The sequence below is a fragment of the Hippocampus guttulatus genome, chromosome 20 (genome assembly GCF_054856545.1).
Source record: "Hippocampus guttulatus isolate MCC_2025c chromosome 20, RoL_Hgut_1.0, whole genome shotgun sequence".
In the NCBI taxonomy this organism is placed as follows: Eukaryota; Metazoa; Chordata; class Actinopteri; order Syngnathiformes; family Syngnathidae; genus Hippocampus; species Hippocampus guttulatus.
The window spans coordinates 8,829,870-8,857,348 of NC_141280.1; the positions used below are offsets into that span (position 1 = coordinate 8,829,870).

Sequence of the window (27,479 nt, forward strand, 5' to 3'; positions counted from 1 at the left end):
GCTTTGACTTGACCAAACATCTGACTGATATTTACAAGATGGTGCGAGTGAATTCACTTTTTAAAAAGCAGCCGTTTGGAAGATCACAAACGACTGGTCAAAGTAAACATCAAACAAAGAGAATTACATGTGTACGGCATTTAAAAACCAACAGACAACGCAAAACGCCACTGACACGCTAACGCTGCCGTTGATATGTTGTGCATTTTAAACACCCGCAGAATTTTACTTGTCGTACCCTAGCTTCATGCTAACACGAACAATGAGAAACACCATACATCAGCAATATAAGGAGCATCCGTGTGGTGTAGTCCTTTGCGAAAAAATGGTAATATTTCAGCAGTTTTACTGATTCACTTACAGTAGTCGTGAAAGTCTTTGTTTGTGTCTGCATGACTGGATTGCACTGCCTCAAATAAAATATAGAGTTCCATTTCCCACAAAATGAAAGGCACTGCTGTGCAGACCACGGGAAATAAAAGTTGAGTTGAATTTCCCTGGCTGGTGAAGTGATCTTGTCAACACTCGTATTTTGCACTGGACTGCTTTCAAATGCTGATTGTTGTTGGTAAAATCTTATTTTCTGCCATCAACACTAAACACACCTTCAATTTCCAGACGTTTCATTCAATTCAGTGATATTTCCTCTGAAACCTGCAGGTGTTACCTTACAACTGGTTTCGATGTGACGGCTCCATCCCGCATGGGCGTCTGCAAATTCCGCGGGAATAAATCCTGTGCGGCGCGGGTGGAAGTGACTTTTAAGGAGCTCTCTGACATCAAAGTGAAAAAGCATCCGACTCTGATGCAAGCAACCACCTGCCGGGTGCCTCTCGGCTGCTCCATCCGAGATAATTTAGGGCCTGCGTATACGTGCGTTCCCAAGGCGTCGTAAATAAATGGCTACGCGCTCACATGCGCGCGTCTTGATGCCGAAATAGGTTTGCAACACACAGCGAGAGACCTTCCAAAGGGCATAAGTTACCATGGGATAATTAATGGACGCTCTTCCTTCCCTGTACAGTTGATTTTATAGGCGGATTCGACTCGTACGGCTACCAGGGGCCTCAGAAGACCTCCCACCTTCAACTACAGCCCATGTACATGTAAGTAGCGCATGTGTAATTACAAAGCATTTCATAAAAGATCACAATGTTCCAGACCACCCACACCATGTTTTTATAGCATTTATGGCTCTTTGTTTTTTTTTCCCCTCAAGGTCTTCAAACACATCATGTCTCAATATACATATCAGTAATCCTTGCCAGATGTACACTATAAAATGAATTTACAGTCGCTACTTTCTGTAGGCATAAAAAGCAGGATTAAAGGGGATTGACTTTCAAGAATCTTCAGCAAAAACTCGCCTGAGCTGAAATAACTGTTTCCCGTTTTCATTCGTCCTTTTTTATAAACAATGTTTCGCCATCTAGTGGTCGACTATGGAATTACAGCCACAATAAACCGGAGGCAGAGCAACATAGAATTATGAACTGTTCTAAATAAACCTGTGAAACAGCGAGAGCGTGGACCTAAAAACCCACAATGAAGGGATGCTTGCTGCATATAATAAAAAATTTGAGGCGCTCTGACCGCTCGGCCCATGATCGTAATCGGCCCAGTTCCCGAAGAAAAGTACATGATCGGCATATCTCGAGCGATGCCTTTCATTGTCAATCACACACACAAAAATAAAAAGATCACCTGCAGCTCGTACCTTGCAGCATTAGGTTTGGAAGGGCACAAACAAACGTAATTATGAATCATCAACTTAAACCTAGAGCCAGAGCTTTTACAAACCTCATTTTACGCAGATGTTCGCATATGCGTTTGAACGCTTTCATTAAGATCAGGATGGTGAAAGGAAGAACAGACGAAACCAAGACGAAAAGGAAATAAAGGCCCAGGATGTAGTTTGATGTCGCCTTGGTGGAAGCGATAACACCTATCGTAAATCATCAGCCCGCTTTCACGCAACGACTGTCACACTTATAACACTTGTAGTGACACACACACACGCATCATCAATATGCTCTCATTGTTCCCACAGCTGTTGTTCTTTCACTTTGGTTTTTATTGGCTTTAGCCAGAGGGACCAATAAATTGTTGTGTCCCGGAGGAAATATATCTCACCGTTTTCACACATAGCCCCCCCTGGCACACACACACAAAATCAATCAGTAATTTTATCTGCTTAAAATAAAAATAAAAAAAAAAACGATCGGCAACACTAATTTATTCCATTTATTTCAGAAAAAATGACACTGGAACAGCTTTTTACGTTTTTTTTGTTGTTTTTTTTGTTTTTTTTTATCTGAAATGCAAATTAACTGACGACGATTACGAGCCTACTCTGTTTTTTTTTCTCCACCACATCAGATTTTCATCATCATAACAAGAATCAACCCAATAATATATTGCTGTCCCTGAACGCACAAGCAGGGTTTTTGTGTATCATAATCTAAATGTCTCCACTTGTATCTTTCCAGGTCAAAATAAGACGAGGAGCTGCCTTACCACTCCTTGGTTTGTTTATAATGCTGGCAAACAAACAAGGACACAGAAGATTGAGACTGCCCGCTCCTGCATCACCTTCCCTGACTTCCTTGCAGTGTCGCGTCTATTGCTCAAGTACAACACTGACGTCTGGCGGTGGGAGGCAGGAACTACAATGCACGGGAATAGCCTGCTTCCATTGGCTGATGGATTTTTAATCGTTTTGTTGTGTTTGTGCATTAGTGGATCATCAAAACTCGGTTGACTTTTTGGGAAACTCTTTTTTAGTGCCTGACAGACTTACTGACACCAAGTGTGTGACCAACTAAGGAATGTCAGATAAAACGTACTCCTGGTCCACGTCCAGAATTGTTTGGATTCTGAATGTGACTGAAGACAATGTAAAAAACAAAAGTGAATCTTAATGTTTACAGTCCAAGGCAATGCAACGAGGAGACAGGCAAATTGGTTTTTGTGTGTGTAGTCGGGCCTCTGCTGTGTAATTTGTCTTCCGCCAACACGCAACAAGCAGAGTGCCAAAGAACACAAGAAGCATCCATCCATAACCATGAAAGCTTCCAAAGGCCCAACAAATTAATGACAATCACGAACCCCTTTCACACCGTCTGAGAAAGCTGACAATGTTCGGAATGCGTGGATGGCCTGACAACTTTCCAGCTTCAAAGGTAGTATCAGTCATAACGGAGTCGGGACTACAGCTGCGTGAAAGTGCGGGAAATTTGAAGCCTCTGTAACATGAACATAATGTCTCTGAAATTTTGCGCAATACTGCAATGAATGATCAAAACCTTACCAAGTATAAAAAAATGACGCTTCAAATTCATGAAAAATAGAGATGCTGTGGGCATAATAGAATATTTTAAAACTCTTTAGGTAATATTTGCATTCAATTGTGCGTAATACACTTTGAAAAAAAATCCTTAAAATAGTTTTTCAAATGCTCCTCCATTCAAGCTTACAATCATGCTAATGCAATTATGGTACTGTATTTGGAAGTTGGTCATGTACTTGGAGAGCTATGTATTTTTTATTAGGCGGTACTTAGTTAAAAAAAAAAACTCTTAGACCCACTGGGCGAGCCCATATACCTGATTTGAAAAAAAAATCCAAATTTAGCTCTTGAGGTCAAAAGTATGCCAACTCTTTCCCGTTCATCCTGCAGACACGCTCCATAACAGTGCACTTGTGCCTGTAAATGTGTCATCATGACACTAGACTGCCACACTTGAATTTTGATGCAGCCTCTGGAGTGTACCGATGCGCACCACAACGTATGTAAGGAAAGCAAAATGTGATCGCCTGCTAGTTGGACATTTTGGACTCTCTGGACCAAACATTGGAGGCCTTCCTTGTTTACCATGCAACTCTTGTACATGGAGGCTTTAAAAACATTTTCCTGAAAGGATCCAGTCCTCTCTGGAGGTCACTGGTGAGGACTTCAGAACAGTGTGTGTGTGTGTGTGTGTGTGTGTGTGAGTGTGAGTGTGAGTGTGTTTGCATGAGGTGTCACCAAGCTGTTTGCATATTTACAACCCTCATGCCGCTCATGCGTGACTTATGACTACTACGCTAACCGTCTTCAATGTGAACTTTGTTGTTTTTCTATTTCACTGGGAAATGCCCACAGAAGTAAATAGTTTAAAAACAAAGAGAGGGAAAAAAACTGAATTGTTACCTTAAACTTGTAGATGTTTTTTTTTTTTTAAATAATGTGTGGGAGTTTTTCTAGCTGACTAATAATGTATGATGTTGTGGACAAGTGGCCCTGTGTTTCATGTGAGTGTATGAAGTTAGAAAGTGTTGCGTTGAAATACAACTTTGATTTGTTCTTTGACAGCGTTTGCAACTCAAAACTCTTGTATCTCAAACTGTGGATGTAAGATTTGGTTGAAATACTGTAGGTCTTGCCATTGGCGCAGCAATAGACGTTTTGCTACATTTATTAAATCACAGGCAAGTAGCGCTGAAATATTGAGGGGAAATAATGGTTGGAAATGCATTTTGGCTTTTATCCCCCCGCACCCCTAAAAAAATCTAATCTTATTTTTATGATGAATTATTTTAAATTGTTTTAAAATTCTGAATTCGGTGTGTGACATTTCAACCTCCCAAATTTAAGGAAACAAAAATATACACCTGTATATATTTTCTTTTTGTTATTATGGAAACATTCATAAATGTTGAGTATTTAGAACAGAGCCCTGTGGCACTCCTCAGTTATTATGCCGTTCAGTAAGCAGATGGGGACTATGATGTCAAATCAAATATATATGATTAAAGCTAGGAAAAATGTTCCAACCAAACTGTTTAGCAATTTCGACTGGATGTATCATATAAAAAGAATATTTGACAAAAATAATACTAGAAGTTGACCTTTAATTGATGATTACTTGAGCAAAAGAACTTTGAAAGAGCCTAAACTGCCCCCCTACCTCTTTGAAGTTATTCCATCAATACATAGTAATGCTCTAAAATCTTTTGTGTATTTGAAGACTTTTAAACCCTCAAGTTTCTGACTAAAGCAATTTTCATTAGCCAAATTATCCACCACTGGCCTACTTTTGTGCTGTGATGTGCACTTTGCCAGTTTTATGCCCTATAAGACTCTTGTTAAGGCTTTTTAACATTGTCGGCATTTTCAGAACAAAGCGATGGGATTAAAGTTTGGTCCTTAACCCGCATACAAACCGCACCGGAGAGCCTTCTTCAAAGTTCACGCGTTTGAAGAGGTCATTGGATCATAAAATGAGAAGTCACATAAAAATGTTTATTTTATTCTTACATTTCATCGATAAGGTTTCGACAGCTAGGACTCTTGTTTCATGTATCACATTTGAAGTGATGGTGTTTGGTCCCAGTGGCCCTTGTACATCCCATCCTGCTGACTTGGGCCCCCTGGCTCCTTATCTTGAGCCAACAGTCTCGAACATGGTTCTTAAACTAGACAGTGATTTGAAATTGGACCGGCAAATTGGTACTGTTGTTAAATCCAGTTTCTTTCATCACAGGTAGCTTGCAAAAGTAAAGCCTCTCCTTTCTCAAGAGCACTTTGAAACAATAATTCATGCCTCCACCGAGCATCTCCAGCTGGCCTAGAATGCCGCTGCACGCCTCTTGACTGGTACTCAAAAGAGGGAGCACATAAGATAAGATAAGATAAGATATCCTTTATTAGGATATCTTATCTTATCTTATCATGACATATATATATCATATATATCATATATATATGATATATCATGACATCTTATCATGACATAACTCCTACGCTTCACTGGCTCCCAATACGTTTTAGAGTTCTTTTTAAGATCATGTTTATTTGTTTTCTATTAGAGGTGCCGAGAACTAAGTGGAGGCTCAGAGGGCATCGAGCCTTTTCTGTTGCTGGACCCTCTCTTTGGAATGACCTCCCGCTGATCGTGAAACAAGCCCCCTCGCTGTCCATCTTTAAAACCAGTCTTAAAACTCATTTTTATTCTTTGGCTTTTGACGAAGCATGAGGCTTGCTTTTTAGTTCCACTGTTTTTGTGCTTTGTTCTGTCTTCGTTATTAATTTGTTTTATTGTATAAATTATATTTGTTCCAGGTAACGCACTTTGTATACAGCGGTGGTTGTTTTAAAGTGATCTATAAATACAGTTGAGTTTAATTGAATTATTTTCGAGAACATCCACCCATTAATCCGGCCGTTTGCGGTACTACACGTACGTATTCAAAGCGTGACGTCTGCCGTGCTGACGTCTACCCGGAAGCGCCGGGAGCAGTTGTTTTGTTTTGGTGCAGAAGTTGGTTGACCACCTAGGAGGCTTTGACAATGCTACGAACCGACGCTGCACTCTATAAATGGGTCAAGAGCGCCCGGTGATGGAAGATGACGGTCATGCGTCTCACACATGTAAAACGCCGACGCTCATCGGTGCTTTGGAAGCGGAAGAGAAGGTGAAATCGTCACTGGGAACTAATCAGGTGGAGGCGTCGCTTCGAAATTATTTGGACCGACGGATCAGCAGAGGGAAGTTCATGCGGGACGACGACAAAGAACGACGCGTAGAACAACAAGGAGTACTCGAAGAACAAGTCGAGGAAGAGGGGGATGCTGAGGACAACAACAACAATAACTGCAACGGAGGAGGGGCGGGGGACAGCAGAGGAGAGGACACTCTCGACTTTCTGAGTGCCAGTTGGCTGGCTTCGGCGTCTCCTTCTGACCGCGCCGGTGCAGACGCTCGTATGCAGGGCGGTGCCGAGGCCGTCCACGGTGACAACGCCGCCGTTTTCGACGTCACAAGAGACTCGCGACGCGACCAGAGCGGACAACCGGGACACGCCGGAGTTCAAAATAAGCCTCTCTTTGCCGAATTAACCTCTTCGGACTTTGGGGGATTTGAAATATTTTCTCTTTTCGACACAAAACATGAAAAATGTGACACCGGTGTTACTAGTCTACGTTCGGACCCGACTTCGAGCGCGAAAGAACACATTTACTGTGATGTCTACTGCATCGCCAACGAGCGCCATCATGACACTGTTACAAGCGAGGTGATTTCCGCGTCGGGCGAGGGGCTCGTTTTATACACCGCGGAAGACTTGGTAAACCCTCTGCATGAGTCTTCCCTCAGCCGTCGTTCATCGCAGCAGGGGGGCTCGGATGGCGCAGCCGAAGCGCAGCCGTGCCGGGTGTGCTTTGACAGGAAAACGATGGCACCCTTGCCATGCTGCCGGAAGCTGGTGTGTGACGAATGCCTGACACTGTACGTCACCTCCCAGGTGGGTAACAAGTGGGCTTGACTTGCATTTTATAATACAATAGTTCTTTGGCTGATTTGATCTTGAGATAAGAGCAAAAATTTGTGATACAAGTGCACTTCAAACCTCCACCCTCTAGATATTTATTTTTAAGGGTTTACAAGTGATGCTTATAGAAGCCCAAAATTGCTTGTAATCAAACACTTGTTGCATTTTGAACCTATTCCAACTTGCTTAACGGATCAAAGATTACACATTTAAAAAACAACAACGGCCCTGAACGAATTCACAGGGTGAGTCTTCTGAAAGTTGCATTTTCAGCCAAATGTCACTTCCAGCGTAACTCCACATGTGGTTTCCAAATTCGAGGAAGACAATTCGCAGGCCTCCATTGACTGCATAACCCGTAGCGAATTTGGGCCTCACGTGCGGTCGAGTCGAACCAGAAGTGACGTCCTGAGTCTGAAAATGCGGCCTACAGGAGGACTGAGCCCGTGAATTTGGAAACAGCCACAGTCTTCGTACATAAGTCTTTTTTCCTTGAAAAGAAGTCCAGAATTGATAAGAATGTTAACACAGTCATAGTTTGACATCATTTTAATAAATCGATTAATATGTCAGTTATTTTTCCAATAATTGGTGAAGCATATTCGTAAAGCATTTTTTTTTTATTTCAAAGTGACTGCAGAAAATGCACACATTCTGAAATTGGCAAAATTGTTGATAATTGTCAATTGATTAATTGTTGGACCTCTTACAGCATTTTCGATACACTTTGTCGATTGTCACCGATCTGTGACACACATTCCTCCCCCCCCCCCCCCCCCCCCCTGTGATCAATGCACTTTTGCTCCAAACTTTCAAACTGGCAACACGTGTTCGAAACATGTGGCGCACAGATGAACCAACCTGACCAGTTCGGTGGAGTTTTTGCGTTTTTTTTTATTCTTTTCTTGTTATGCCCAAAATACCATGGCATCACATCAGTGCGTCTGACCTGTAATAGACTTCCACTCCTGAACACGCCCCACTTTACGGTTATGTAAAAAAAAATAAAAAAAAATGAACCCACTTATGTGTGCCTCGTTGAATCAGCACCAGAGCTCCATGTGAGAAAATGCAGCATTTTAAGAGGCTGTAAAACTTCACGGCTTTCAAAATCTGTTGGGGCACAGTTATTACAAAACAGCTCCCATTCCCCAGAATGATGAGGTTCTTCGTATTTGTATTCTCACATGCTTCAAGTCACTTTGAACCGGGATCTAGTGTGTCTGCATGCATTTCGTAGATGGAGGTTTGCTACACTGACCGACATTTGCTTCTGGACTTCTTAAGCCGCCTCCTCCAGCCTTCCATTTATGTAACACTTAATCGCATCGTGCATTATGAACCGTTTCCCGTCAGAACTACTCCCCACGCCTAATTGCATCAAATCCAGAAACGCACTAAATGATTGTGGCTTTCATTATCCAGGTCCAAGTGGGCAAGGTGCACATCCGCTGTCCCATCTCGGAGTGCAACGGGATGCTGGAGAACACGGTGGTGGTCTCGCACCTGGCCGGTGAGGACGTGCTCAGGTACAGTTACTTCCTGGAGCTGAGTCAGCTGGACTCCAGCACCAAGCCCTGCCCCCGCTGCAGACACTTCACTTCCCTCGGCCGATCCAGCCCCGCGCGCGTGGAGAACAAGTACAAGGTGAACGGTTTTATTGGCCATTTTGGGTCGAGACCGTGTAGGTCCCACTCGTTTTGATGTTATAGCCAGCTTAAAAAAATGGAGTAAGAGTACAGTTTGTCCTTCAAATTCTAGACATGATGCCGAAAAAACCCCCACAATACATTGGGAATTTCTTAACAATAAAAAGATTCACAAAAACAATCACAGAGCTCAATTGTGAGTATGAAACAAGTCATGAATCAGGAAAGGTTTCCCAAAACAGGTTTCTTCATTTGAATTTTGGATTGCAACCATAAAACGTATCACTTGTAAACACATATCGAGTGGTGAAAGTCTGAAGTGCACTTGTATCTATCTCACATTTTTTTGCTCTCATCTCAAGATAAATAAAATCAGCCAAATAACGGCTTGTATTAAAAAAATAAAATAAAAAGATCAAGGCATTTATATCTCGGGGCACCACTGCAGTTGTGTGCACATTTTATTTTAAGAAAACCTTTGTCTCACAATGGAGAAATTCCCAATTTACAGCAGCAAAATTATGAAAGGGAGAAGTAGAAGAACAAAAAAAGTATATAAATATAAATTATAAAATATAATTAAGCATATTAAAATGTTATTCAATTTGTTTTAATTGGGAATTTTAAGGGAGTTTTTTTTTAATCAGTTTTGTATTCTAAGCTAAAATATACAATACAGGAATTGCCCAAAAAAGGTGGATGATTAAGAATAGGAAGTTTTGTTTTTTTTAATGCTATAAATGAACAAAAAAAAAAGTTCATTACAGCTTTACCAGGAAGAAAATGTGAGGGAAAAGTGGTGACAAATGGTTACGCAAATATTTTTGTATCATTACATTTGCAAAAAAAAAAAGAAAATAAAAAAATAAATCAGTTTTTACATTGCAAGGGGCATAAAATAAAAATATTCCTCTTTTGGAATGACATACAGTCCACACGATGATGCAACTCGATACGAATGTGCTATCCGGCATGGAAAACGGGGAAGTTGAGAACCTGCGGCGTTGTGGCGCAGGTGCAGTGCGGCAGCTGCCAGTTTGTGTGGTGCTTCAAGTGCCACGCACCCTGGCACCAGGGCATCAAGTGCCGCGACTACCGCAAGGGCGACAAGCAGCTGAGGAGCTGGGCCTGCGTCATCGAGCGCGGACAACGCAACGCTCAAAAGTGCCCCAAGTGCAAGGTACTCACCCCGCTCCGCTTTTCGAAAAACGCTCAAGAATTCCGCCATATGCAAAGTCTGAACATATGAACCGACACGTACAACAAAAGAGAATTCAGCATTCTGTATCTTTCATGGGCAACGCGTTCAGCCAAACCACATGAATCCATTCGACGGGTGTGCTAGCTCAATGCGAAGATATCACGTGAAACACCATAGACAGGCTACGGGAAATTAGCATTGATGTTATGTAATCATAAAGCATCGGGGGGACTCATAAAAACAGGTATACTGCGATGTGAAAAGTATACACACCCGTGTTGAAATGCCAGATTTTGTGATTTAAAAAAAAAAAAGACCTAGAAAACATTTTGATATTCTTTATCATGAATGTGACCTCTGACCTGTACAAGTCAATTAGGGGGAAAGGGGGGGGGGATATTTGTAAGGGGAAGTAAAATTAAGCACCTAAGCTAAATGAGACTGTTTGCAATTAACTCGGCACATAACTGGCTCCATTTAGATTAACCTCAAATAAAGTTCAGCTGTTCTAGGAATATAAATCATTGTCAAATTATTTTAGTTATTTAACTTTGAGTATCTAAAAAAAATATAATTAACTTACCGGTAGTTTGACTATATTTTTTGTGCTTGACTGGGCTTTATTTTATTGCGCTTTATTTTGTACTTGGTTTGAGGTTTTTTTTTTTCACAGCACCATATTTTTACTTTTTTCGCACTTTTTTTTTCATATTGCATGTTAATTATTGCACTTTGTAGTCAAATATGTACCCAAAAAGTTTTGATTTTTTTTTTTTTTTTTTTTTTTTTAATGTTATGAATGCCTAAAAGCAGAAACTAGCCGACGCTGGCCCAGAGTGAACTTAAGCCTCTCTCTGTTTGACTGCAAAGTCCAGTAAACTGATGTCAGCCCGCACTTAGCTGGGCTTAGTGCCCATTTACTACCAAAGTAGCGCGGAGGCCATTAATGGTGCACTTGTGCATACTGGATGTGTTGGACTTTGGTGATTGACAGCTGTCCGTCTTTGTGTGCGTGTGTGTGTGCGTGTAGATCCACATCCAGCGCACGGAAGGATGCGATCACATGGTCTGCACGCAGTGCAACACCAACTTTTGTTACCGCTGTGGCGATCGATACCGTCAACTCAGGTAACATTTGTTTGCAAAGACGAACATCATTCAGTTCAAAACATTCATTGGTTCCGAAGAAAAATACAATTATGAATCACATTTATTGTCAAATGGTTCCATCGATGAGAAACCATTGCAAATTAACTCAGATTAACCTCATCTGCGTGCACACGCACGAATAAGGTATATTTGAAAACTGTCGAAAAAGAATTGTAATAATTAAACTCAGTAATAATATGATTTATTCATAAGTCAAAATTTTATTATTAGTTATTCAAGCCGTGGTAACATTTAAAAAATTACATAAAATGGAATTCAATTTATTCATTAAAAAAAGTAATTCGATTAAGTACTGCAAGGATGTGATGTTTTATTGAATTCATCATTTAATGCGATATTTGGAATTTACTCATTAAAACTCGGGTAACCAAAAAAAAAAAAAAAAAGAATTTCTCTTTTATTTAAATCCTATAATTTTTTTTTTTACTTAACCAGGTTATTTAAATCCTATCATTAAAAAATATATTTTGTTGTTTTACTTAACCAAGTTATTTAAATACTATCATAATTTTTTTTTAAATTACCAAATCTGAATTTCTCTTTTTTTTTTTTACTGAACCAAGCTGTTATTTAAACCCTATCATTTAAAAAAAATTAAAAAATAACCAAAAACCGAATTTTTTTTTGTTTTTACTAAACCAATTTATTTAAATCCTATCATTTTAAAAAAATATTTAAATCCTATTATTCAAAGAGAAAAAAAACATTTTGGGGGAGGGTGGGAGGGGGTCATATTTTTCACATCAATTTCATCCCTTCAACCCCTTGCTTTTGAGGTCAGGTATTTTGGGGATCACACGTCGAACCTCAGCGTGTTTGGCTGCAAGTATCGCTATCTGCCAGAGAAGCCGCATCTAAGACGCTGTATCAGAGGTTCCATCTGCGGTGAGTTTTTTCCCCGAGCCGACGGAATCTCTTTGTCAAACGGTCGGGGGGGGGAGGTTGTGCCATTTGTTGGTCAGGAAACAATTGGGATGAGGGAAAATGTCAAAGTCGGCTCTACGCGGTCGGGGCCGGTGACGATGTCATGAGTTGTAAATGTGCTGTGGTGGTTTGTTGTGTTGTGCGTCAGGCGTGAAGTTGCTGTTGGCGCCGCTGGTCCTGTTACTGGTGTTGGTCTTGGGAGGCGTGGCGCTCGTCATAGGTAACGGCTTGCTGTTTGAGCCGCATTGGAAAATGCATTCTCAGAAGATTTTAGTTTGGAAAATAGGATTGTATTCATTTTTTTATCTTGAAAAGTGCACAATTTTATTTTCAAAATATTGCAATTTTTAAATCTTAGCAATACTGGCTTTTTTTTTATCATTATTTATATTCGGAATTAAATTTTGGCAAAATGACTCATTTTAAACATAAAGGAAAATCTACGTAATATGGCTTATTTATCCTAAATATTGGAAACTAATCTGAATTGTAGTCGTAGGGTTTTTTTTTAATTTTTCATAAAATATCATTTTTGGACTGAGAACTTTAATCCCTTTTTTTTCATGACAACTTTTTATTGTTGTGAATGCAACTACAGTCTTGTAAATATTCACAGTAACCTAAAAAAAATCTCGCTTTTTGTACGATCAAAGCTATAATCTCGAAATGTTAACTTTTTTTCTGTCAAGGAGACTTCATTCATTCTTGTAAATAAGATATTCAAAATAGACAACACACAGTGTTTTTTTTTTTTTTTTTTAAGTTTGTCTTTGCTACATTACACACACTGAGCTTAATGTTTTCGTCTTGTGCATTTCCCTTTTCAAAATGAAACTACAACTTTGTCGCGCGCGCGTGCTAACGGCGTCTGTGTGCAGGTGTGATCGCCTACCCCGTCTACTACGTGTGCAAAAGGAGGACGAAACGGCGCTCTCTGGGCTCCTGGCGCTCTTGACGTCGGCGTGCAAGAACAAGAAGCGAGACGGAACTCAGGGTCTACGGAAGCTGCGGAGCATCTTCATGCACGGTCGTCCTTTTTCGCTGGGAAGTTTTTGCACGCAAGGCTTAAAAGCGCTCCCGACATGACATGAGTGAGGAGGTGGGGTCAGGTTGATGGTTGATTGACCGCCATCCAGCACGCAGGTACGACTATCGACGTTGGAGAAAAGATGGTAATGTCGCATTTGGAGCACAAAAAAGTGGATATGTGTTCATGCAACAGCCTTGGAAATCAGAATTGTCTTTTTTTTCTTTATGGGAAAGACTTGTTATATAATTGCTCCCATGCGTAGCTTTAATAACACTGGTCAAGATTTTTTTATGCCGATTCCAAATCCACCCTCATTTTTCCTTGAGCACATCAGTTTTCGCAAAACGCTTTGGGCACCATTGTCATGTACATTAAGCATTATTCAGTACACACCATCATAATAAATATAAGAAAGTAGAATTATTAGTAATATTTATGGATGGAGGGCACAACGGATTAATTGCATTCTCTCGTCTCATGGCACTCTTTGGCCCCAGTTTTACGGATCAACACAAAAGTGAATGGAAATGTCTCAAGAGTAGCGCACTCCCATAACAAGTCAGCCATTTTGATTCGAAACGGACGTTTTTGGACACGTTAGGCCGACTCCAAATTGGAGTACAGCCGGCCTTCCTGCCTCGTGTGCGCCCACACGCCAGGATGTGCCTCATCATCACAAAAAAAGCGAAACTGCCAAGTCGGCAGGCTGCTTGTATTGTGCCAAAACAAACGCGCCAAGCGCGCCGGGATTGGAAACCTCGCGGGATCAAGTCCGCCGGACGCCGTGTGGTTGGAAGGTCACGCGGGACTTTTTGCCACATTTTGCACCCGTTTGCCAAAACGGCGGCGATGATGTTAATCCTCGTCGAGACACATTACTGCCACAGTAGCTATTGCGTGTCCACTCGGTTATATTTAGAAATACAGGCGTGCGAGCTGAGAAGTCATGCCAACAGGAACTACACGCATAACATACATTATCTGTAATTAAGCTTGACACAAAGGACTGCATTAGAAGGCCGCTACCCAACCAAGTATAAATTGTGAGAAAAAGCTAGCAATGCGACAGAAAAAATAAAATTAAAAAGCCAAAACGTTCCGGGAGAAAATTGGGATGTTGCACAACATCCTGAGGACAAAGTTGCAATGTCAAAGCAAAAAGGTGTCGGAGGAAAGAAATCGGAAGCAAAATTGTTTGGTTGCAGGAAACAAATTGGAATGTCACGGGAAATAAGACGTAACGTTGCTTGAAATGCGTCGTAGTGGCGAGAAAATTTGTAAAGTCATCCAAAAAAAAAAGTCCTAATGTTACGAGAAAAAAAATTTGTATTAGTGCAAGGAAAAAAGTTGTTTATGGAAAGAATCTAAGGGGTAAGTGTTTCGGTTAAAAAAAAAAAACACACGAACTAAGCTGTAATGTTACTTGAAAAGCATCATCATGTCAGGAAAAATGAAGTATGACAATCAAAAGATTGTAACATTTTCAATAAAAATTTAACATTGAATAAACGTTGACATTCTAAAGCGAAAAAAAAAAGTCCAAATGTTACGAGAAAAGTCTTCATGTTACAAGAAAATAACATTGTGATGTTACAAGGGCGGGAAAAAATGGTAAACCTACAAACAGGTCAAAATATTTGACAAAAGATTTTAAGGCTATGATTTTTTTTGGGTGGGGGCGGATGGAGAAAGTTATTCGATGAAAAAGTTGCTAAGCTCCATTTCAAAAAAATTGTCTAGTTTCAATAGGAAGATGTTCAGAAACAAAATGCAGCTTAACATTCCGATAAAAATTCCAAACAATGACAATTTCCTTTGGTGGAGTTCTTTTGAAACATGACAACTTTATTCTGGTTGAAATCACAATTTCGGATGCTGGTCGTATTTGTCACTTTGTTTTTTTAAAATGTTGTGGTTGAAATGGTGCCTATCGTCACATATGCAAATGGCATATGCAAAAATAAATAAATAGAATACAGAATTTTCCATAGACGGATTTGAAGTGACCCAATCCAGGTTCTCCCTTGTACTTTTGCACATGTTAAAGGCCTGCTTATTTACAACTCAATGACTGTACATAGAATACGATGGACAAATATGAATATTAACGTTGCACTACAACAGACATCTTGAAGTCGATTTTGCGGGCATGTGACCAATAATGGTAGCTTTCAATGAAAATGTGGATGAAGGTCAATAAAGTCAACTAAGTCACCCTAGTGGGACATTTGCTGGACTGTTTGTTTCAAATGCAATTGCAGTTTATGGTCAACAGAGGGCAGCAGCGCACCGCGGCAGGTGCGAGCCAACGCATTCATCCTCCCGAGTTATGACAATGGACGACGGGCGCCCCCTGTCGGCGGGGATAGGGACGGACCGGCCCACCAAAAGCAAAAATCCGTCCATTTGGAATGCTCTGCCATTTTGCAGATGCTATTTTGAAGTGGTTCGAAACTGAGCCAAGTTTGAAACCCTAATACTACTTTAAATCTCTAATTTGAGACCCAAACTGAGTTTTAACCTTTAGCACTAGTTCAAAACCCTGAGGTGGGCAATAGTTGCTGCATATCATGAAAACAAATGCAATCGATGATTGGCAAGATGTGAGAATTCTCGGAATGGACTTAGGGAGAGAGGAGGCGGTTCCTAGGAAATTGCGGTTGGGGGTACACCTTATACTGTATTGCAGAGAAATGGGTGACATGTCTACAGTGAAAAATAAATGGCTATTTGGTATGAATAATGAACTTCTCAATCTCCATGTATAACAACAGTAGCTTATTCAAATCAAGAAACATAAATGTAAGAAATAAGCAAGTGTCCTAACTAAGTTAGAGTCCTTAGTCCCTTGTCGTGGGGAGTGTGCGTTAGGTCCGGCTACGAGAGCCTCCTACCAGTGGCCAGCACAGATGGAGCACGTCCTGGAGTTCCTTGGAGGAATTTCCAGTGGCTTGTCTTAAATTGAAATGAGTCGAGTCTTTTAGGGCTCCATCAAATAGAGCCTGGCCTATAAAAACAAACAAACATCTAAGCAGTCCGTGTACATGAATCAATTCAACACATAATGCATAAAATGACACTAACAGTGAATAAACAACACCATAAAAAAAATCAGTTTCCCTGAATCCATTTTTTGATATGGCGTATAGCGGAATGGCCTTGTTTTCCGATTTGATCATTTTCATGCAGTAGTTCAATGTTTATTGCATGCACGCTCCTCTTTCACCACCCAAAAAGTGTGGAAAGCTGTTGCTGCAATGCTTCCCTCAGCAGGCCTCAGAAAGTACAGCCTGGCCGGCAAAAGCAAATCATGAATGTCAACAAACAAAAAACATGATAAATTTTCTCAGCCTTTAAAAAGCTTTTTTTTGTTACCGGGTCCCCTTTCAAAATATAATGAATAATCGCTCAACACTTTTCATGAGCTACTGATTTTGAATTTAGTTATCCATCAATTTGTTGTTTTTGAAATAATATGAGGTGAACTTACGTTTATAGGCTTTGACAGTTACACGACCCTGTGAGGGAAACCATAAGTACAATGTGGCCCACAATAAAAATTAGACGGATTCTTAACATTTTTATTTTCTTGCCATGTCCCTAAATTGAGATTGATGTCATGAAAGCGAATGCAACCGGACCGATATAAAACCATAGGAGCGGCGAATGCACTGACGTCTTGCGACACACCAACTTTCCTTTTCTAATAAACACGAAGGTCAGTCGACTATACAGAGAGAACAGGTAGGTTTTCAAATAACGAGATTGTAGCAGACAGATTTAGGACGAAAAAGAGTGTGGAAAAACCCACCTCGAGCAGCAAACATTCGTACCCTGTTGGGCCCGCTATCCTGCATGTTTTCCATCTCTCCTTGTTGCAACACACCTGATACAAATGAACCGAATCAATACCAGGTTTCTGCAGCGCTCGCTGATGATTTGAATCCGGTGCGTTGCAACAGGGAGAGATGGAAAACACGTAGGATGGCAGCCCTCCAGGATCAGGGCTTGCAAGTGTAAGTTAAGTTGAGGGGTTCGTTATTTTTTTAAATGGATGGCTCTACTTTACGAAACGGCAAAAGGAGGGATGGATTCCGTTTGAACGCAGCTTTATTGAAAGGACGTCTGCATCTCAGCGCGATCGAAAAAAAAACACTTCTAGGCAACTGAATCACTTCCTGCTTTTGCTAACTTCAACAGCCAATCAGAAGCCTTCAACATAAAAACACGTCTCAGCAATTATTAAACAACAGAATGTAATTTAAGTCATCTTAACATGAAATAATATGATGTTTCCACCCCAAGGCAAAAAAAAAAAATCACTGCCATTTAAATCACGCTGATAATTTATTCGCCCAAAACAAGTACAAACAAGCATGTCAAGTGAAAGATTGTTCGCCAGCTTGATTCCACCCAGTAATGAAATATGAAGAAAAAGTCGTTAGTAGTGAACAGCATGGAGTCGCCCATCTCTGGTTGATTGCTGTGTTTTGGTCCAAAGTTTTCACACTCGTCCAGTAGCGAAAACACGACGGCGTCAAAATAAATGTCCATTGCCCCAAACTGAATCCTAAAAACACTTGTATCTGAAATCATAATTCGGCACTGGAATGAATGCAAATGCCAGTCATTCCTTCCTGCCTCACTAAAACAAGCAAAAACAACAACAATAAAAATAATAAAGCTGCAACGTGTTTTTAATACGAAAAAAATCACTCCTTCATATAAAAACGAAGACATCTGTCAACTGTGCTTGCCATAGTGCTGCTTTTTTTTCCTGATGTGCGCACCGTGGCCACGCGGGGGCAGTATAATACAAACAAACTAAACAACGAAACAGGGGCGGCCCGGTAGTCCAGTGGTTAGCACGTCGGCTTCACAGTGCAGAGGTACCGGGTTCGATTCCAGCTCCGGCCTCCCTGTGTGGAGTTTGCATGTTCTCCCCGGGTCTGCGTGGGTTTTCTCCGGGTGCTCCGGTTTCCTCCCACATTCCAAAAACATGCATGTCAGGCTGATTGGACGCTCTAAATTGTCCCTAGGTGTGAGTGTGGGCGTGGATGGTTGTTCGTCTCTGTGTGCCCTGCGATTGGCTGGCAACTGATTCAGGGTGTCCCCCGCCTACTGCCCGGAGATGGCTGGGATAGTCTCCAGCACCCCCCGCGACCCTAGTGAGGATCAAGCGGTACGGAAAATGGATGGATGGATGGATAAACAACGAAACAAGAAAAAAAAATTGCCAACTTGGATTTCGAAACATACGTTTGTCGGATATCTCAAGGCACCACTATATTGATTGCAAATGCTATACTGTACATACACATAAAAATAGGACACGTTTCATAGAATGAGAACACAGAATTTAGCAGACCATAAAAATTAAACATAATGCAGTATGACTGAGAATTACAGTAGAATTTTAAAGAGTTTGCTACTTTAAAAAAAACAAAAAAACGAGGTGGGGAGGCCATAGGCAGCTGTTATTCATTTGTTATCATTCATTCATGCATTTCCTAATAATTATGTATTTACAATTATTGGCACTGCTGCGAAGCGCTTAAGACTATAGCTTGTACTTGTCTATAGCTGCCACAAGGTAACAGCAAAGCACTACTTTTTTTTATTAGGCAGGGCTTTGGGTTGTCTAAAATTCCTCCGTTTTGCAGGAGAATTTTTTTCCTGAGCACATCAGGTTTTCATAATAACAATGACTTTCAAAAAATAATATAATATGTTTTTTTTAGTAATATATTGAGTCAAATTTATGAAAGAAGGGTTAGGTTGAAGCGTCAATGCTATCAATTACAATGCACGGTAAAATCCGCATTGCATGAGCTTTGATAGGTCAAAATGAAAGACAAACAAAAAATGAAAATATCAATCAAAAGCGATGCGCCTGAAAAAAAGTAAAGACTTTTTTTTTAAGCTGTGTCAAAAATACTTACAGTATATGGGACAATACATCTCTGATTCGAATTTTCAGTTTTTCTTGTTTTTGCTCACGCGTGCTGGTTCATCTCCAGCCCGCATGCCGCATCCTTCTTCTTGTCGCTTCGTCCCAGAGCCTCGGCCTCCTTCAAGGTGGACGTTAGGGGCTTGCCCAGCGTCTCAGGCAGCATCAAGGTCAGGATGCCGATGATGAAAGCCAGGATACCCACGATGAGCTGACAACACATTTGGAAAAGACCTCAAGGGCGTTTTAAAAAGAAAAACCCAAAATATGACAATCAAGCGTTACATTTATGAGGTCCTCATGACAAGAATAGAGTTAAAATCTGAAATGAACCAAAAAAAAAAACAGGTTGGTGATCAAGTCATAATATTCCAACAAAAATGGTACGAGAATCAAATCAGAAATATTGCTGGAGTATAAAAATCACGATAAATGCCCAATATTGTGAGCAGAAACCTGAGGCAGGTAGATCCAGACGTCGGCCAGGTACACGCAAAACGGCGCCACCACACTACCTACGCGACACATCATGCTGCCGCTACCCACTGCCAGAGACCTACAAACCAAGAAGAAGAAAAAAACACTTAGTAAAGGTGGGGAAATACTTAGGTATACGTGCAGATACTTGTCTTAAAATTAAAAATAAAAAAAGGCTACGGTAAAAGTCGGAATTCAACTCCTGCACTACAGTAAAAGTAAAGGTCGAGGATAGAACGCAGTCTTGGCGTGACCGTAGCGTTTACCTGATGATAGTGGGGTAAAGCTCACAAGTGTACAGATAGATGAGACCGAACGCGATGGCGATGGCGAACTTTCCGATCATGCTGAGAGCGATGGCCAGGGCCTCGATGTCCTGCAAAAGGAGCACACAAACAAATGACGCCTTGAAACATGCACCCAAGCTTTCCTTTCATTTTTATCGCTGTAGTCCCCTGAAGTCATTGCTCAAAGAAAATAGGGATTGATTTTTTGTGGAAAATCTTTTAGTACTTTTTTTATTTTGAAATACCGATAGAAAAATGGTTGTTGTTTACGTTCATATTTTTTTTAGTTTAGAATGTATGCCCTAAATTCAATGAACTTTGCACTACTCCTTCTAGTGTGCACATCTTGGCCACCTGGGGGCAGTATAATAAAAACACACAAATCTTTCACGAGCATGAACTCTCCTCTGTAAGTCGTAGTAATGCTAGTCGTTCTTTGCTGAGGATAAAGAATACACGCCTGTGAGTATTGTTATATTGTCTTTCTACATGTGTTGCTTTGAGCGACAGCACACCATTAAGTGCTAGCATCGAGCTAGCAGACTTTAAAACAAAGCTATGTGGTTGTTTTAAATACACATGTAATTCTCTTGAGTTCATATTAAACCAAAAGAAAAAAATCATTCAAAAGACTGCTTATAATTTGGAAAAACACAAGTCGGCTGACCAGTATCTCAAGGCACCGCTGTACTGTCATTTAATGTCTTTGAATGGAAGCCGGAGAGGCTGCAAGTAGGTCAAGGGGCACCTCAGAAACGGACAGTGACACCTGGGCCCCGGGGACGTCCGCTAAAAATACACTCAGGGAGGGTTGATCCTCATGCTGAGATGATTTATTTTTAAACCCGCATCTTTTATTTCTTTCTGTTGAATGCCACACAGCCAGGAAGGCGCATTGTATTGCGTTACCAGCGACACGACTGGTAAGTCGGGCTGTTGCCATGGAAACTCAGCCGTTAGTGGGTTGGCTTTTGACGTGTGTGGCTCTGTTTTCCAAGGTTAACTTCTGTTTGCCACGACCTGACTGTATCAAATAACACACACACACACACTTGGTACATACAGCAGGGACCAGTATGATAAGCATGCACGCAACCCCCGCCAGCAGCAAGGCCGGGGCACATGTCTTCTTGCGTCCAATGCGGTCCATGGCAAAGCAGCCCACCAGATAGGAGGGAAGCTCCACGGCACCTGTAGGCAGCCAATCACAGCAACAGCACTGAGTCAGCACAGAGAGACACACCGCGGCGCACACTACCCGGAAAGCCATGAATAACTGGATGCCATTTAAAACACTTGATTGTGTGTATGTGTGTGTGTGTGTGTGTGTGTGTGTGTGCGTGTGTGTTTTCAGATGGTCAGTGACTTAAAGGCGAATGGGAAGCTCAATTCATGTGACCCATTGCAATTGAATCACTTATCTTTGGTAACATAGCAGGCATAGTACGAAATTGTAATCGGAGATAAAAATATAATTTAGGCTACTTTTTATTATTTATGTCAAAATAATTACTTTATCTTAATTGGTTTTACGCTTACGATTCCTCATGTTCGGTATCAGATTTACATACCGGTATTAACCGAATTTTTAAAGTTGTATTTTCATATGTTAAGATACTCCACAGTGTTTTTAATTAACAGTAATATCAATCATTAGTTTGAAAGGAAAAAGACAGTCTTAAAAATATGTATTTATGTTGTTACATACACCCATAGGGCGGCCCGGTAGTCGAGTGGTTAGCACGTCGGCTTCACAGTGCAGAGGTACCGGGTTCGATTCCAGCTCCGGCCTCCCTGTGTGGAGTTTGCATGTTCTCCCCGGGCCTGCGTGGGTTTTCTCCGGGTGCTCCGGTTTCCTCCCACATTCCAAAAACATGCGTGGCAGGCTGGTTGGATGCTCTAAATTGTCCCTGGGTGTGAGTGTGGGCGTGGATGGTTGTTCGTCTCTGTGTGCCCTGTGATTGGCTGGCAACTGATTCAGGGTGTCCCCCGCCTACTGCCCGGAGACGGCTGGGATAGGCTCCAGCACCCCCCGCGACCCTAGTGAGGATCAAGCGGTTCGGAAAATGGATGGATGGATGGATACATACACCCATTCATCGTCATACATTTAATGTATACGTTAATACATAATAAGAATGTCAAAAAAATACTTATACTAGTAAATGTTAAATGATACAAATTATTTAATTCAGATATGTTGGTTTATTCTAAAACATGTTGTCATTTTTAGTTAATTTACTTAATTTATTTATTTTTTGTCAGAAAAATGTGAATCCATTTTGGTTATGTTCCGATGGACGCCCCCAAAAAAGCGCATACACCAAGTGTACATTTTCATGATTTTTTTTTTGGTCTCTTAACAAATCGGCAAAAATTAAAAAAAATGAAATTCTCCAAGCAAAAAGGCTCTAACCCGCCAATATGTGGACAAAGTGAAGCGCTCCGATTTGCTGTCCGATTCTCCTTGTTGTTTGGTGGTCTCCCGTGAGTTTTTTCTCACACACATCTCAGGAAACACTCCAAAGAACGACATCGTGTCTATTCTGAAAAAAATTTTGCAGGCCTCCTTACCGACGAGGAAGAGGTTGAGGTACTGGTTTCCCCCCAGGTTGACGGATCCCAGCGAGAAGACGTAGTAGCCCAGGCTGCCGATAAACCAGATGGCCCACACGGTGCCCGTGCGGCCCGCCATCCTCCAGCTGCCGAACAAATCCAGGATGGATAGCTTCTTCTCGAGAGAGCGTCCCGTCTCCTCCTCCTCCTCCATCTCCTCCACCTTCTCCAGCAGCGCTCTGCCGTTCTGCTCCTCCGGCTCCAGGAGCTCCTCCACCCTTAGCCGGCTTTCCAAACCATTGACGCGGGCCATGGTGTCCAGCAGGCTCTGCGCCTCCTTGTACCTCCCCTTGGCGATGAGATAGAACGGCGTCTCGGGGAGCTTCCAGCAGAAGAGCAAGAAGGGCGAGGTGCACAGCGACAGGATGATCTGGTAGATCCACCACACGCGCACCAGGTAGCCCGTCAGAGCCACCACCATGATGCCCACGGCGAAGGCGGCGTGCACGTGCATGGAGGTCCACGTGCGGACCTTGATGCCGGTGAACTCGGTCACGTACACGAACACCACCACCAGATAGCCGCTGGATGCCTGGTAGGAGAAGAAGACGAGTACAATATGGCTCAGGCCGGGTAAGGCAATCCCGTTCTTATTCACGGTTCCCGATTCCCAAATTTCAATTACACGAAAGCTGCACCCCATCTTGGCCCTATCTATTGCATTGAAGACGAGCTTCCGCAGCTTTCAAAATTGACTTATCAGACTATTTATCCTACTATGTGGGTCTGGAATGTATGCCCCCCCCTACCCAATCAAATGGTACAAAATCGTTTGCCCGCATGAGGTTCATGAGGGCAACGGTTGTTCTTCAACTTCAAGGGTCAGAATGAGCAAATGTCGTGTTTACAAACTTGTCAATGTGGAATAAAAATCGGTTGTATATAATGTCAATGGCATTTTCGGCCATCCGGCTTAAAAGAAAAAAAAAAAAAACGCCTTCAAGAGAGGGGGCGGGGAGTAGTACGGCATTACGCGCATGTGTTCCTACACTGCCAACACTATCAGAGTTGGATTCCATGTGAAAAACAACAACTGAGTGGCGGAGGGGGGGCCACGAGACACTTTTCGCAAAGGGCGACCGACCTGTCCGGTTCCACTCATGTGGACCCGCACGCACACAAAGACACGAATGAACTCACCATGGCCAGGAAGAAGCGGAAAACCACAAAGTAGTAGTAGTTAGCGGAGAAGGCCACACACACCCCGAGTCCAAATTGACAGAGGCTGGTGAACATCAGGATCTTCACTCGACCAACTCTGAGGAGGAAGGGGGGGAAATAAAACATTCACTCGGGTAAATGTTTGGAGATTAAGGCTCGGGTCGAGGTTCACATTTTGGGATGAGACTTTGGAAAGATTGGGTTTCAGGATTGGGCTCATGGTTCGGAAATGACGGCTAGGGTAAAAGTTGCGCTTGAGGTTAGCGCCGTTGGGCATAAGTGGTTGGAGTTAGAATTCGGGATGGGGTCTTATGGTTCTAGTTCAGAATTAGGAATATGTGTACAGTGAAACTCCTCTACAACGAAACCTACATGGGCTATATGAAGTGTTAAATATAAATAAGTGTATGCTCTTATTTATGCACTATGTATTGGAATAAAAATAAAGAGTACACACATTCGTTTTGCGTGTGTTTCTGAGATAAAATTTGCTACAGTGAAAAGCCCCGTTGTGAAAAATTTCTTGCTGTAAACGTGATTTCATTGTAGAGGAGTTTCACTGTACCTCCTTTCTACTTACCTGTCAGCGATATCCCCAAACACAAGCGCCCCGATCAGCACCCCCAACATGAAGGTGGGCTGGCACATCTTGGCCAGCCAAGCTTGGTTGCACACCAGGTCCCAGTCCGTCACAATGCTCTGATACACTTCACTGTGATCATAAACAAAACCCCCGTCGCACGATTCCACCGATTTATTGCCGCCAAAGGCATACGTAAAATCTTTGGGATGGAGCCGCAAGGCTCGCTGGCATCGGCTAAGTTCCCACTGATCCCCGCCGGGGGTCCTGACCACCAAAGGTCCCGTATCTGCTTTGAAGACGGGCAGGAAGTCGTTCAGACTGGACCCGCTCAGGTTGCCAAATAAAACATCCGTGACGTTGGTGGGAACGCCGCAGACAAAATTCGGCGTCTCCACCAGGAAGACGGAAGCCAGGTAGTGGATCCCGCAGGCCATTGCCTGAAAGGCGGCCGCAAAGTATATGCATGCCTGAAACCTGAAAGGCAAAGAACAAAAGCTCCTTTCACACTTGGGTTGGACGTAAGATATCGAATCACAAAAATGATGGCATTTGAATAGGGGTGTGCACATTTTAATTTTTTTTCATAGAGCCACCGAACAGGTGGTTGAGATGTACCCACAGAAATGCGGCTATTGGAAGTTAACAAACTTCAGCAACAAGGCCGCGGAGCAAAATGTCTTGTACTCTTTGCAAAAGAAGCCAAACAAGCTGATGCACCATAAATATCCATTTTCCATTTGCTCAATTCATTTGATACACCCCCCCCCCCCCCCCCGCACACTGAGGTGTTCCTAATATTTTGACCCATGCAAAAGATTCATTTGACATTGCACTGGATCACATTAAACTGTGCAGTTGTAAAAAAAAAAAAAAATTTAATAAGTGGTCAGTCAATCCAATGAGAAGACACCAATGGTCACCGTTTCAAATGAAAATGACCAAGAAAAAAAAAGGTTGCATACCTTTTAAAATGTCCAAGCTCATCAAATATGCTCTCCACTGTCATTTTGGAGTTTGCTCTCTGCGTGTGTATGTGTGCGTGTCCACTTTGACTTGGGACGAGGGTGAGTGGGTGGGAGGAGGGTGCATCTCACTCACTCACACACACACACACACACACACGCACACGCACACGCACACGCACACACACACACCAAGATGCCTTATAAGGCCCCCATGCAACTCTAAGAGCAAATTACGTTTCAGACAAAAGGGCAGTTATAAAACATCTCCCCCCGAAATTCCAATCTCACCCAACCGCCCTCTTAAAAAAAAAAAAAAAAAAAAAAAGCCTCACCTCAAATAAATGAATGGGGTTTTTTTTGTCTCCACAATACGGCTGCATGCACACTACAGGTACTAGAAAAACATCCGAGATGCAATATGGGTATTGAGTACAGCGATATTCATATTACATTATTTAACACGTACCTTAAAAAAAACAACAAAAAAAAACATTATGATCGAGTGAAAGATTTTTTTTTTGATGGGGCAAAATAAGCAAGCTCTCTTTATTCTTAGCTGATTAATTGTAATGCCCATCAATACTGTTCCCCTATTGGCTGGCGATGCGCATTTAAGGTTGCATTGGACTGGTCCATATAAAATTGTGGCTGTGCTTCAAACGTCTTGTGCACTGGTGTCCATTTTAACAATTAAATTCCTCACCTACCATAAACAGATGATTTTAACTCAGCTGTTGTGTTATGTAAGCTTTCTCCGGTTACACCGAAAAAGTGTGACCAAAAGCTGGATCTTCAGTCAACATTTCCTCAAATAATGGCCTTTCGTAGACGCCATAGCTGTGACTTTCATTTCAACAAAGGAATATAAGACGTCCACTGAAATAAATGAGCGCCCGACCTCCAATCAACACTTCCAAATCTGAGCAGCAGCTGTCGGTACCTAATGAAATGACCACTGTTCTTGCACGAGGCGACCACTCGGAGCACCCGATTAATGATTGATGGTGTGGCGCACAGTTTCGGCTGGCTTGACTCACCAGTGTGACGGTTGTGACTGGATCCAGCCGGAACGCCACATTCGCCGTGTTTGCATTTGACATCAGAGCCGCCTCCCGCGTCAGCTCCTACGCATCGTCCCGGCAATCGCCATCTAATGGGGTGGGGGTCTGTAGGTTACTTGAAACAGGTGCAATTTTTTAAAATCCAGTGAACCAAAAAAAAAAAAGGTTTTTTTGTTTTGTTTCAATTTCGCTGCTGAGTTTCCCGTTTTCCCGTCGCTTCACAACCGTAGTACGCACGTGATGAACTTTTCATTTGATCTGAAGTTCTCGTGAGTTCAGTCAACTGTTGACATGCGCACGATATTTGCCGTTTCTGGTCTCGCGGTGGCCCTGTTTGAAACACCGACTGAGGGAGGGGGGTCAACGGTCATCGGTGAGCCTCATCTGAACTTTGTGACGGTGGATGAAAACAAGCGGAGGGAATGGACAGGAGCAGTTATATAACTCTTTCCGCCTCTGCCTCCTTTTGGGAAAGGAGGAGTTCGCGTATTGTAATGTCGGCCAGGTCCGTCTACCAGGAAATAAATAGATAACGTTAGATATATATTTTTTCATGTGTGAAGTAATTCAATCAGCCAAAAGTACAGTGTACCGGAAGTTGTAATCAATCCACAGGAAGTTAATTGTGGTAGTGTTCACCTCTTGCCACTAGATGGTAGTATAGGTTGCTCCAATTTTAGGGGGGGGGGGTTGAGGCGAGTGAGTGCGGCATAGCTGAATCTTGACATCCAGGCTGCGTTGAATCCTAAAATATTATGATGAAAGGTGATGTAAAGTAACAAAATAAACAAACACAAACACCTCGAACAAATAACTGTACAAACTACAATAAAATAACACAAAAACAAAGTGAAACAATACGTATTGTTTTGTGTTTTTTGTTGTTGTAAAGTGTCCTTGGGTGTCTTGAAAGGCGCTTATAAATAAAATGTATTATTATTATTATAATACAATTTAGCAACACATAAAAACAATACATTCAAAAATAAGCAATATATTAATAATTAAATTAAATAAACTATATACAAAAATATATACAGAAAAAGAACGCAATCCAATAAATACAACTAAATGCATGAAAATAAGACTCAACA

General features: G+C 41.8%; 3 protein-coding genes across 6 annotated transcripts in view; 2 read left to right on the forward strand and 1 right to left on the reverse strand.

Annotated features, from left to right (window-relative positions):
* LOC147187907 (sodium/potassium-transporting ATPase subunit beta-1-interacting protein 2) overlaps nucleotides 1-4,477 on the forward strand; it is a 51,850-nt gene extending 47,373 nt beyond the window's left edge. Inside the window, exons 6-7 of the mRNA XM_086100999.1 lie at nucleotides 1,025-1,106; nucleotides 2,490-4,477. Coding sequence (XP_085957125.1) covers nucleotides 1,025-1,106; nucleotides 2,490-2,499 — 92 coding nt within the window. The 3' untranslated portion in view covers nucleotides 2,500-4,477. The remainder of the gene's footprint in view (nucleotides 1-1,024; nucleotides 1,107-2,489) is intronic.
* Nucleotides 4,478-6,270: 1,793 nt separating this feature from the next.
* Nucleotides 6,271-15,504, forward strand: LOC147187910 (uncharacterized). Of its 2 annotated transcripts, none has more exons than XR_015097657.1 (7): nucleotides 6,271-7,284; nucleotides 8,737-8,958; nucleotides 9,976-10,140; nucleotides 11,192-11,289; nucleotides 12,108-12,216; nucleotides 12,404-12,475; nucleotides 13,134-13,208. XR_015097657.1 is itself a non-coding variant. In XM_086100362.1 (7 exons), the coding sequence occupies exons 1-7, from the start codon at nucleotides 6,361-6,363 to the stop codon at nucleotides 13,208-13,210; spliced, it is 1,662 nt and encodes a 553-aa protein (XP_085956488.1). In that variant the 5' UTR covers nucleotides 6,271-6,360; the 3' UTR covers nucleotides 13,211-15,504. The 2 variants fall into 2 exon arrangements, 1 of the variants encoding a protein (XP_085956488.1); XM_086100362.1 differs by having other exon boundaries at nucleotides 12,113-12,216; nucleotides 13,134-15,504.
* Nucleotides 15,505-17,613: 2,109 nt separating this feature from the next.
* Nucleotides 17,614-26,957, reverse strand: LOC147187911 (solute carrier family 22 member 16-like). Of its 3 annotated transcripts, XR_015097656.1 has the most exons (9): nucleotides 26,362-26,957; nucleotides 24,357-24,833; nucleotides 23,756-23,873; nucleotides 22,574-23,147; nucleotides 21,063-21,190; nucleotides 19,979-20,088; nucleotides 19,692-19,791; nucleotides 19,228-19,446; nucleotides 17,614-18,450 (listed from the first exon to the last, which is right to left on the reverse strand). XR_015097656.1 is itself a non-coding variant. In XM_086100360.1 (8 exons), exons 1-8 carry the CDS (start codon nucleotides 26,415-26,417, stop codon nucleotides 19,282-19,284), a joined length of 1,728 nt encoding a protein of 575 aa, XP_085956486.1. In that variant the 5' UTR covers nucleotides 26,418-26,957; the 3' UTR covers nucleotides 17,614-19,281. The 3 variants fall into 3 exon arrangements, 2 of the variants coding, with proteins under 2 accessions (XP_085956486.1, XP_085956487.1); XM_086100360.1 differs by having other exon boundaries at nucleotides 17,614-19,446; XM_086100361.1 differs by lacking the exon at nucleotides 26,362-26,957 and adding an exon at nucleotides 25,322-25,406 and having other exon boundaries at nucleotides 17,614-19,446.
* Between the last annotated feature and the right edge of the window lie 522 nt (nucleotides 26,958-27,479).

Excerpts from the sequence above, each read along its gene's own strand:
- LOC147187910 (XM_086100362.1), top strand. The coding sequence starts at position 6,361 with ATGGGTCAAGAGCGCCCGGTGATGGAAGATGACGGTCATGCGTCTCAC. Across the intron at positions 8,959-9,975 it reads GCGTGGAGAACAAGTACAAG|GTGCAGTGCGGCAGCTGCCA; the intron begins GTGAACGGTTTT and ends GTTGTGGCGCAG. Across the intron at positions 10,141-11,191 it reads AAAAGTGCCCCAAGTGCAAG|ATCCACATCCAGCGCACGGA; the intron begins GTACTCACCCCG and ends GTGTGCGTGTAG.
- LOC147187911 (XM_086100360.1), bottom strand. The coding sequence starts at position 26,417 with ATGCAAACACGGCGAATGTGGCGTTCCGGCTGGATCCAGTCACAACCG. Across the intron at positions 20,089-21,062 it reads TTATCATACTGGTCCCTGCT|GACATCGAGGCCCTGGCCAT; the intron begins GTATGTACCAAG and ends CTCCTTTTGCAG. Across the intron at positions 19,447-19,691 it reads TCTGGATCTACCTGCCTCAG|CTCATCGTGGGTATCCTGGC; the intron begins GTTTCTGCTCAC and ends ATGTGTTGTCAG.